Source organism: Nuphar pumila, chromosome 5, assembly GCF_984573655.1.
Source record: "Nuphar pumila chromosome 5, dmNupPumi1.hap1.1, whole genome shotgun sequence".
Lineage (NCBI taxonomy): Eukaryota > Viridiplantae > Streptophyta > Magnoliopsida > Nymphaeales > Nymphaeaceae > Nuphar > Nuphar pumila.
This window is the reverse complement of record NC_143253.1, coordinates 135,373,695-135,384,385: the sequence shown is the minus strand read 5'-3', so window position 1 is coordinate 135,384,385 and position 10,691 is coordinate 135,373,695. Positions and strand designations below refer to the sequence as shown.

At 40.3% G+C, this 10,691-nt stretch overlaps 1 protein-coding gene across 1 annotated transcript; it reads left to right on the top strand.

Moving 5' to 3' along the window:
• On the top strand, nucleotides 1–6,288 carry LOC149838892 (Transducin/WD40 repeat-like superfamily protein). Its single transcript, XM_090006865.1, has 5 exons — nucleotides 1–713; nucleotides 3,459–3,528; nucleotides 5,227–5,458; nucleotides 5,850–5,923; nucleotides 6,016–6,288. Exons 1-5 carry the CDS (start codon nucleotides 34–36, stop codon nucleotides 6,067–6,069), a joined length of 1,110 nt encoding a protein of 369 aa, XP_089862991.1. The 5' UTR covers nucleotides 1–33; the 3' UTR covers nucleotides 6,070–6,288.
• The last annotated feature ends 4,403 nt before the right edge of the window (nucleotides 6,289–10,691 follow it).

Genomic DNA, 10,691 nt, shown 5'->3' with positions numbered 1-10,691 from the left:
AGCAGAGAGAACAAAGGAAAGGAGGGGGAAGAGATGGCAGGGAGTGGTGGAGTTGAGGCAGCCCTGCAACTCCACAGATTCGACCAACCCAAATACGTCGACGCCGTCCGGTGGCTCCCTCCCTTCTCCCCCTTCCACCGCCACCTCCTCGCTTCCCTCCACGACTTCGACTCCGACTCTTCCTCCATCGACATCTTCTCCCTCCACACCAACAGCCCCAGCGACAATCCCTCCCTCCCCAACCTCGACCTCCTCTCCTCCTCCCCTTCCCCTTCCTCCGGTAGGCTCTCCATCCTCAGAGTCTCCCCATCTCGCAACACCCACAAGCCCATCGTCGCCGCCGCCTCCTCTTCCTCGTCGGGTTCCCTCCATTTCTTGGTCGTCAACTCCGTCGAGGCGACCATCGAAGCCGAATCGTCCCTCTCCGCGCCTGACTGGTCGTTCCACAATGGTGGTGTCGCTGGAATGGATTTGGAGGAGAGCAGGTGCGAGGTCGTCACTGTTGGGGAAGATGGGAGGGTGAATTTGGCTTGGATCGGCGAAGCGGGCGGCGTGAACCACCGGCGCGTCTTCGATAGCGGGGGCTTGATTTCGTATAGCGCCGTCTGCTGGGCGTCGCCGACCGAGTTTGTCACCGGAGGGCCGGGCTTCAATCTGCAGTGGTGGGATCAGAGGAAACCCGGTGGTCCTGTCTCGAATTCTACTGGAAAATGGTTGGTTTCTTGTTTTTCCTTCAATTCTGATCCGTGTTTTTTGATGGGTTTTTTGTTAAAATTTGGGAGTCTCTGTTTCTGATTAAATGTAAAAGCTTAGTCTTATCCAACTCAGGATGTTTTTTATTGGAAAAAATGAGTATTCTTGCCTTCCATTTTGGTTCCTTTCATTTCAAGAAGATGTTCGGTACCTACCCAATACAGAGAAAAGCAATTACACTTTCTTGTTACATGACTTCCGTTAGAAAAAACCTATTTTTTTCTTCTTACGAGCAATGACACTTTATCTGCTACATTAAGCATTAATTGGACATAGTTTTTTTTTCACCAGTTATGCATCGAACAGTATCCTTCGTTGTTATCACCGTGTTTTTTCCCCATCTACATGGGATTGTCATGAGTGATGTATTCTATCTTCATCTGGATGTGCACACTTCTCTACATCCTGTTATTGCATGTAATTTTCAGCTTCCTACAGCAAAATTTTTTATTCTTTAACAATTGAACTGTTCATTTTAAATGCAATATATTTTTGTCTTTGTGCTTGCTTTATTGGTCATCACATTGTAGGGTAGATTGCATATTGATGTAGATATGTAAATAATGACACTACACGAGTATGAAAAGTATCTCTCTTTCTACTGCATTTCAGTTATATTCACATATGGATTTGACACCACCCTAACTACTACAGCTAACTCATTTCTTTCCTATACCACTATTTATTGTTTATGTTCCACTGGTAAGGGTTTGTTCGTCCTCCAACAAAAAAAGATAACATATAGGCAGTAGTTGCAGATTTATCCATATAGATAAGACCATATTTTTTTGTTTAATGCCTCCCCACTTGACTATGGCAACTTTTTATAAAGGATTGCAAAATGGCCAACAAGGGATTATATGCTACTCATGGTGACTTGGTTGAATTGGGACAAGCAGTAGGTATTATTGCTGATCAATCCATTGGAGAACCAGGGACTCAACTAACATTAAGAACTTTTCATACCGGTGGAGTATTCATAGGCAGTACTGCAGAACATGTGTGAGCTCCTTCCAATGGAAAAATCAAATTCAATGAGGATTTGGTTCATCCCACATGCACATGTCATGGACATCCTGCTTTTCTATGCTATGTAAACCTATATGTGACTATTGAGAGTCAGGATATTATACATAGTGTGAATATTCCACCAAAAAGTTTTCTTTTAGTTCAAAATGATCAATATGTGGAATCAGAACAAGTGATTGCTGAGATTCACGCTGTAACATCCACTTTCTATTTTAAAGAGAGTGTTCAAAAACATATTTATTCTGACTTAGAGGGAGAAATGCATTGGAGTACCGATGTGTACCATGCACCTGAATATACACACGATAATGTTCATTTTTTACCCAAAACAAGTCATTTATGGATCTTATCTGGAGGTCCGTGCAAATCCAGTCTAGTGCCTTTTTCACTCCACAAGGATCAAGATCAAATGAATGTTCAATCTCTTTCTATCAAAGAGAGAGATATTTCTGACTTCTCGGTGAATAATAATCGAGTGAGACACAAATTGTTTGGCTTGGATCCCTTGGCGAAAAGAGGGCAGAGGATGTCTGATTATGCAACAGGATTTGAGCGAGTCATATCCAATGGGCATTGGGATTTCGTTGGTAACATTCAATCATTCATTGACTACCAGTCACAGATAGACCAAAGGCGAATGCTCATCACTTACCAATTGCTTAGGTTACTGCCTACTATGTCGAAAGGCCAAGCCCTTCAATGAAAAAGGAATTAGGAATGCACTCTATCCTCCTTAGATCCAGCATGCTCTCATTATTTTGAATAAGGATGATGATTACATGAGATGAAAAACATTCTATGGGGCTTTCTTTTGAATGCTACTTTTCACTATTCCCCCTATCTTGATATTTGGAATTAGGGGGGCTCATTCGATAGAGCACTAGAGCTAGACTATGAAACTACCTTAGCCTAAGCCATAGACCATGGGTTCCACCAATGCTTTATCAGGCGTTGGCTACCTTATGGGGTAGGGCGAACAGGCGAAGACTATAAACCACGACTGGGTTTGCCACTGATGACTTTACTTATGCCCATGTCTCCATTCCCCTGCCGGTGGTGGGTATCTATCGATCCGAATGCCTACTAAACGTCAATCTGATATCCTATGTTTTAACATTAAAAAAATGTTCAATTAAGGAATGCTTATCTCCAGGATCCCAAGCTATATTGACCCCCATGCTTCTATGCAGTACCTCAACATTCATGACCCACCACTTTATCAGTCAAGAAAACATCTTTACGGCGGGATTGGGTCCAACTTCCCATACAATAGCAACTAAATACAGGATCAAATCAAGTCAAGCATGAACAAATTAAAAAGAAAAATAAGGCTTGGCAGACCACATGGAGAACCTAACGTTAACCTCCAAGTTCTCCTCGAGCTATCTAAATCACTGTCCTATTAATTGCATTGGTTTCCTTGTCAGAGTTTCTGATAGTTGTACACTGGATTGATTCCCTTCATCATAGTTTCTGATAATTGTACATGAGTTGTTATATCTTCTCTCTTGCTTTTGAAACACGTTCATCTGTCCATCGTTTAGCTTTTGGATGTTGTCCTTTCTCTCTTACACAATGGCATGTAAAAAAAACAAATTCTCATGTACTTTTTCTTGTTATTGTTTGAGTCATAAAATATTGGTGCAAAACAGCTTATGAAGTGCCTAATGTTGCAGGGTTCGAGGGACATCACCAGGAATTGTACATTCTTTGGATATCCATCCATCACGAAAGCATATTTGTGTTGTAAGCCATCTGTTTTCCTTTCCTAATCTTCAAGATTGGCTTGTTAATGTTTGCTGAGGTTTTTTGTATGATACACCCTTGTCTGGTTAGAAAAATTCTTGGTGTGTAATTGATATATGAATCATGCTTGGTGATGATGTAATGCTGTATGCTTCATGTTTTGCTTCTCAAGGATTTAGGTATGCACTGTCATTCTTTAGATGTACAGGAAACAAGCTCATTCTGAGATGAACTTTGGGCCATGGGGTGTATGGAAGTTGTATGAAACATTTTGAAAAAGGATATATATATATATATATATATATATATATATATATATATATATATATATATATATATATAATAAATGGAAACCTACAAAATGGGCACAATACTAAATGGAACATGCTAATGGATTTCTGGTGTGTGTTTTTTTTCGAAATTTAGACCCCATAGATGTGTTTAGCATGATTGATTTACTAGAAATCGGTACTTGGATCATGCATTTTGGATGGAAAAATGGTATTTGGAGCCTCAAAAATTTCTGAAACTTGTAGGCTGTTGATTTTTGAAACCTTGTAAAAATCTATCCATGCATCGGAATCAAACACTCCAAGAAGTGATTCCTATAAAAATAAGCATACAGATCACATATGTACAGTCAGATTTTTGAAAAAACACCAAAAATCCAATAGCATGTTTCATTTAGCAGCGTGACCATTTTGTAGGTTTTCATATATATATATATGTATATATATATATATGTATATATATATATGTCTATATATATATATGTATATATATATATGTCTATATATATATATATATAGAGAGAGAGAGAGAGTGGGGTTTTGCTGCCCCTCTTTTCTTGAGGTCACGTTAAGAACCTCCAAAAATCATAGTTTTAGGTGTGTTATGCTAGATCTGAACAGTTAGATGTGCTTATTTATTAAGAAACAAGCTTTGTTTCGAATTGATTTGATGTAAAAATGTAAATATTTTATCATCAAATTTTAGTACTATATCAACCTTTGATTTTTTTACCACTTAAAATACAAATCTAAGCATAAAGATGCTTTGTCAAAAACATGTTTTCTATTGAATAAACAATAATAAACACATCTAACGGTATCTAGCATAAAACACCTAAAACTATGATTTTTGGAGGGTCCTAAAGTGACCTAACAAAAAAAGGGCAGCACAATCCCTATTCCCACATTAAGTTAATTAATTGTGATATTTATGCAAGCATATATTTTTCTTACTGAACTTATATTTCTATTTGCTACTCTTTAATATCACCATATATCAGCTACCATTCTTCATAGAAGAGTTTTCTCATACAAAGTTTTATGGCATGAGGTTACTACTTCTGTTTTCATATTTCATGCATGTGCTCCTCATGGATAAAAACATGCACTTAGTTGAACTGGTTCAATTTATTTTACAACATATTGTCCTGCACACACTGTTGAGTGTCAACTTATGTTTTGTACTTGTTACTTTGTGCTGCTTGATTTTGTTATCATGCCGTTGCCTGGATAATTGTATAGTGTCTTAACCAAGAACCCTTGAATTTTATTTTTATCTAGTCCAGGAAGAAGAAAGGCAGGATGAGTGTATGACCTTGTAACATTTAGGTTTGTCTGGGTTGTTAGATGCAATATTCTGTAGATTATGGCCTAAGACAACTGTTTTGCATGTCTTCAATCATTGAAGGCAGGAGCATCTTCAGGTACTGTTTTCGCTTGGGATCTTCGTTGGCAGCAGCAACCAATTTCGTTATCTGGAATGGGGCCTGCTGGGATGACTCAATCACTCTCTGAAAGTGAGGTTTGGGAGGTCCAATACGATCCTTACATACAATCTGCAAACCTGGCTGCTTCAACAACCCAAATTCCACCTGTCATGATGTGCTCAGAAGATGGAGTACTAGCAGTTGTAGAAGCAGGTTTAGTGAACTTTTTATGTTTAATTGTGTGCGGATGTTGATAGTTCCTTTTATTCCTTATTGTTTGGAGGATCTGCTATTGCTTGAAAAAACTAATATATATATACCACTAGCATTTTTCATTTGTCATGCTATTGCTTAAAAGAATTTGCTGTAAATAAAATTGGTACCCCAAGGTCTCAATGCTATAATCAACTGTTCAGAAAGTTTCTATCCAGCATGGGGTGCTGTCTGTTCCTCTTGGTAGATAGACTAACTATTAAAACGTGAATTTTGCACTTGCCAATCTCAGGGTGCTGCCCAGTTCATGATAAGAAGACTGTGTAGCCTTTCGGTATGTTTGGATATATGAGGTTGTTTGTTTAATGCTCTTTCCTTTTCGATTCTACAGGCAAATCACCCATCGAATTATTAGCTGAACCATGTGCAATCAATGCCTTCGATATCGACCCACAGAACCCATCTGTAAGTAAAAAGAATAATAATTTTGAATTCAGATATTTTGTTTTGTACAAATAGTGAATCGTGGGCTAACTCATGCCCTCTCTGGTGTACAGGATGTGGTCTGCACTCTAGAGTGGGAAACAATAGCTGTCTTAACAAGACCATGAGGCTTTGGCATTAATATCTTTAGAAGAAATGAATACAGAAACGGCTGCAGCTTCTTCCATGTGCAGGTTAATCACTGCTGGGAGGAGGTACCCCAAGCCACTTAACGCAAAATTCTATGCCTTTACAACTAGAGCAGCATGTAGAACCCTGAAATTTTAAAAGCAGCATGCACATGTTGGAGTTATTTGTATTTGAAGACATTAAATTTGTGTGGTGAATATTGGTGGTATTCCTCACCTTTCCTGCACATATAACACAGATGGTGTTTCTCTCTGTCCCTTGACACAGCATGTTGTCTCCGAGAGCAAAGAATCCCGTATCTCCACATCATTTGCATTCCACATACTCCTTTTGAGTTGCAAGAAGTGCAAGCTACTGGCCTTGGTTGCTGTCGCAAGGCATATTCATCATCTTCATTAGATACATGATCTTTCTGTTAGCCGATTAACATGACCTAAACCTACAAACTTTAAAAACTGATCGACCATGTTTGTGGGAAGACCACATTTTATATGGAAATATGACATTCTGAAGATCATAGGCATTGAGGTCAAATGCTCAACATTGATAATGGTTTGTGTGATAGGGCGTAACTGCTGCTCAGACATTGAATTATTGAGTTCCATCCACCTTCTTTCCGGTTTAATTCAAGTTGTTTGCATTTCTTTTTATAATCTAAGGCGACCCCCCCATCACCGACTGCACATTCGCTGATCTCTGGTTGGTAAAATACTTGAGGTCCCCCCTGCCACTGGGGAGTACACCCAGCTTCGACCTTGCCGCAAGAGATGCTACCTGTAGGTTTCGAACCTGTGTCCAGTCAACTTGGTGACATTCACAAGTCACCAATACCAGATGAAAGGAGCCCTTGTGGACAGTTATTTCATTTTTAATACCAACCAAATGTATGAAAAAGAATATTTACAAATAAACATGCTTTTTTTTGCTTTTTATAAAATGTTTAGGGAATGCATATGTTAATCCTTGTGGTGAAGAATTTTTATTTGTGAAATAAACGAGGATAGAGAAAAAGATCTGAAAGATACTGTGAGTAAAGTGCAGGGTTCCTCTCATGACCAAAAGACCAAAGACCAAATAATTTCCTGAAAAAATTAACCTGTCACAATGCAAAGTAGAATTCAACCTCACAGAGGCTTTGAATCTCACAAACCATAACTAATTCCAAAGAAAAACTCGTTCATATCGCATGAGAATGAAAGAAGCCAATCTGAGATAAAGAGGGGATGGTTTTTTATGTACCCACTTATCTAGAAAAGCTGTATAAGATTGGATATCGCATCAGAATAAAATAAGCCAATCTGAGATTCAGAGGTGATTTTTTATGTACCCACTTATCTAGAAAAGTGGTATAAGTTGGGTTATTGCATTGTGGAGCATAACGGAATATCCCAACTTATCCTGTTATCCCAGGTAAGTGGGTGCATAAAAAATTGCCCAAAAGAGAGGGAAGATAACCTGAGAGATCAACCAGGCTTGCTCCATACGCTTGATGAAATTGGAATAGCTCTCGTAGGAATTGACCACCGATGCCCTCGGGCCCAAAACTCTGAGATACCTCTTGTTGGTGAGCGCTGTATTAACATGCTTTTTGGTTGGTAAAACCCTTGAGGTCTTTCTCTACCCAATGAAGGGTACAGCCAGCTTTAACCTTGCGGCAAGAGATGTCACTCCTTGAGTTTCAGTTTTGAACTCGTGACGTCCTGTCAATTTGGTGACATCTACAAGTCACCTCCACCAGAGGAGAGAAGCCATTGTAGGCATTATCTATATGCCTTGAGATGAATGATATGCAAGACTAAGGCGCCTAACTTGACAGTTACAATTACAAAATGTGTTATTTGCACGCCACATTTATTGCCTGTATTTTGAAAATATTGTGATTTGGTTGCAAAATCTGTAGACATGGATATAATCTCAAAAAATATCATGATATTTTCAAATTAGTCACGATTTAAAAATATCATGATATTGATCTCATAATTGTATATAAAACCACTTTTTATTTTTTATGCATTATTTTTTATATGTTTTTATTATTTATTTTGCTGAGATTTTCCTGAAAAAAGTGTCAAATTGCCAGGCATAAATAATCCTAATTCTGTGATTTGTGATATTGCTCTTTGCCACAACGCGATATTCTCAAGCTTGATTTATATACATTAGAGGAGATAGTGATGTATAACTTCCAATATAGAAAATTTCGTGTACATTAAATTAATAATGACGTGCACATAAGTGTGTGTGAGTGTGTGGGGGTAATGTTTGATACCCTCACAGGAAAGGAACCTTCTATTGAAAAATGTAATATTTTTATTTTTTTCGGTTTTTTTTTTTGCACATCTATGTTGGATTAACCACCACGTAAAACGTGGTGGTTATCCACGATGTGGAAACACCCCACATCAAGGGATGATCCATTCCGATAAACTGACATAGATAAAGGGGAAACGGTTATGCAAACCGTTCCCATCCTATGCCTATATATACAGGGTTTCATAAGCAACCCAGGACAGTGCAAGACAGTGCAAAACTGTGAGAAAAACAGTAAGGGAGGGAAGAAGGTCGACTCACCGTCTGCATTCTGAAGCTTGTGTTTGTGGTGACTGCAAACCGGCTGAGTTGAAGATCGCCCTTCTCCGGCAAACGTCCTCCGCCCTCCGGCAATGGCCGCCTCAGGTATGCTGCTGTGTTTTATATTTTCTACTTTGCAGGGCTTCGACGAATCTGGTGGTTGCTGAGACGCCAGCGACTCCGGACCGACGGTGGAAACCCCGACGGACTCAACAATGGGTTATGGGCCCACGCCCCGCTTCCGCTGCGGGGTGTGCCTTTTGGTTGTCCAGCAAAGCAGGTCACCGTGGGGTGACGCTGCTGCTGGTCGCCGGAAGTCGGTGACTGTCGCCATTGGGTGACAAACAGGCTTTTGCGGTTTTCCCGTTTTCACCGACGGATGGCTGCTTTTGCTGGAGAAGAAACGCCATCAGGGCTCCTGCGTGGGTTGCTGGCAGGCGACGTTGGTCGCTGGCGGGCGACATCGGTCGCTGACTGCAAGAGGGAAAAAATCCCTCTTTTCAGAAAATCGGGGTTTTCTACCCCTTTTCAGTTTTTAAACGGGTGGAACCGGATCGGGTCCGGTATTCAGTTCGGACCAGATCCGGTTAATATCGGATCCATCATACCCGGGTCAGACCCAGATCCGGTTATTACCAGGTCTGGCCCGGATCCAGTAAACCTCGGGTAGACCCGGATCCTATAATTACCGGGTCTGGCCTGGATCCAGTAAACCCCGGGTAGACCCGGATCTGGTTATAACCGGGTCTAACCCGGATCTGGTAATTACCGGGTCTGACCCGGATCCAGTTAATACCGGATCCGACTCAGATCCGGTTACAAACCGGGTTCGACCCGGATCCAAATATTACCAGGTCTGACCCGGATCCGATTCTTACCGGGTCCGACCCGAATCCAGATATTATCGGGTCTGACCCGGATCCGGTTCTTGTCAGATTCGACACAGATCCAGTTATAGTCGGGTCCGACCCGGATCCAGTTACAGTCGGGTCTGACCCGGATCTAGTAGGGTCCAGGCACTATTTGGCCTGAACCGGATCAGAGACTGATTCGGTCCTCTTTCGGGACCGTTTCAGAGCCGTTTTTGACCGGTTTCTTCCAGTTTCTCACCGGTTCCGAAATGCTAAGACCCTGTTTTCTTAAATATAGGAAAATACAGGGATTTTGGCATATGGTTATAGGGTTTTTATGAACTTTTGTTCATACTTGACCCAGTTCAGAACCGGTTCGGACCCTTGGATGACCGGTTCAGGGCTGTTTCAGACCGGTTCAGAGTGCTTTCAAGCCGGTTCCTTCTTGAGGACCCAAGGTTTTACCCATTTAAGTTTGGCTTGGGTTATTGCTCATGCATTTATTTATAATTATGCATGTGTATATAATATTGGCATCAAAGATAGTTAGATAACTTAGTGTTTTTCATGTCATGAAAGTGACTGAATACACGTATGTTATCAAAATGTTGTACTATCATATGGTTTTAGCCAATAATGTTGTTGTACTTATATTCATGAAATGATAAACGACCCAAAGGTAATTTTATTGTGTTTGGAATTTAAGTAGGGTAAAATAAGGTAAATGTGTCGAGATACATCACACATGTGTATCCAAAGGTACCTTGTGTTGATGGTCTAACTTTACACGAACCTTAGTTTCACCGAATATGGTCGGTAGGCGAAGTGGTTTTGCGTGTCGGAGCTCTTACCAAAATAGGACTCCGATGACCCCATTCACTCATCTGGAAATAAGCATATTAAGGGTCTTTATTCTTTTGCTTTTTCCATTAAAGTTTAGTCTCGTACGAATGCTTCTTGATACGTGTCTTTTGTCATGCAGTTTCTAGTTCTGTGATTTTAGATGGCTCAAGCTTTATACCTGTTTTTGATGGATCTAATTTTAGTGATTGGAAAAAAACTGTTCTTTTTATATTAGGGTATATGGATTTAGATCTGACCCTAAGGATAGATGAACTCGCTGCCCTCACAGATCAGAGCACTGCTGATCAAAAGATTGCTTTTGAGAAGTGAGAGCG

Coding starts and splice junctions, on each gene's coding strand:
- LOC149838892 (XM_090006865.1), top strand. CDS start 34: ATGGCAGGGAGTGGTGGAGTTGAGGCAGCCCTGCAACTCCACAGATTC. Junction 3,529..5,226: donor CACGAAAGCATATTTGTGTT/GTAAGCCATCTG, acceptor CAATCATTGAAG/GCAGGAGCATCTTCAGGTAC. Junction 5,459..5,849: donor ACTAGCAGTTGTAGAAGCAG/GTTTAGTGAACT, acceptor TCGATTCTACAG/GCAAATCACCCATCGAATTA.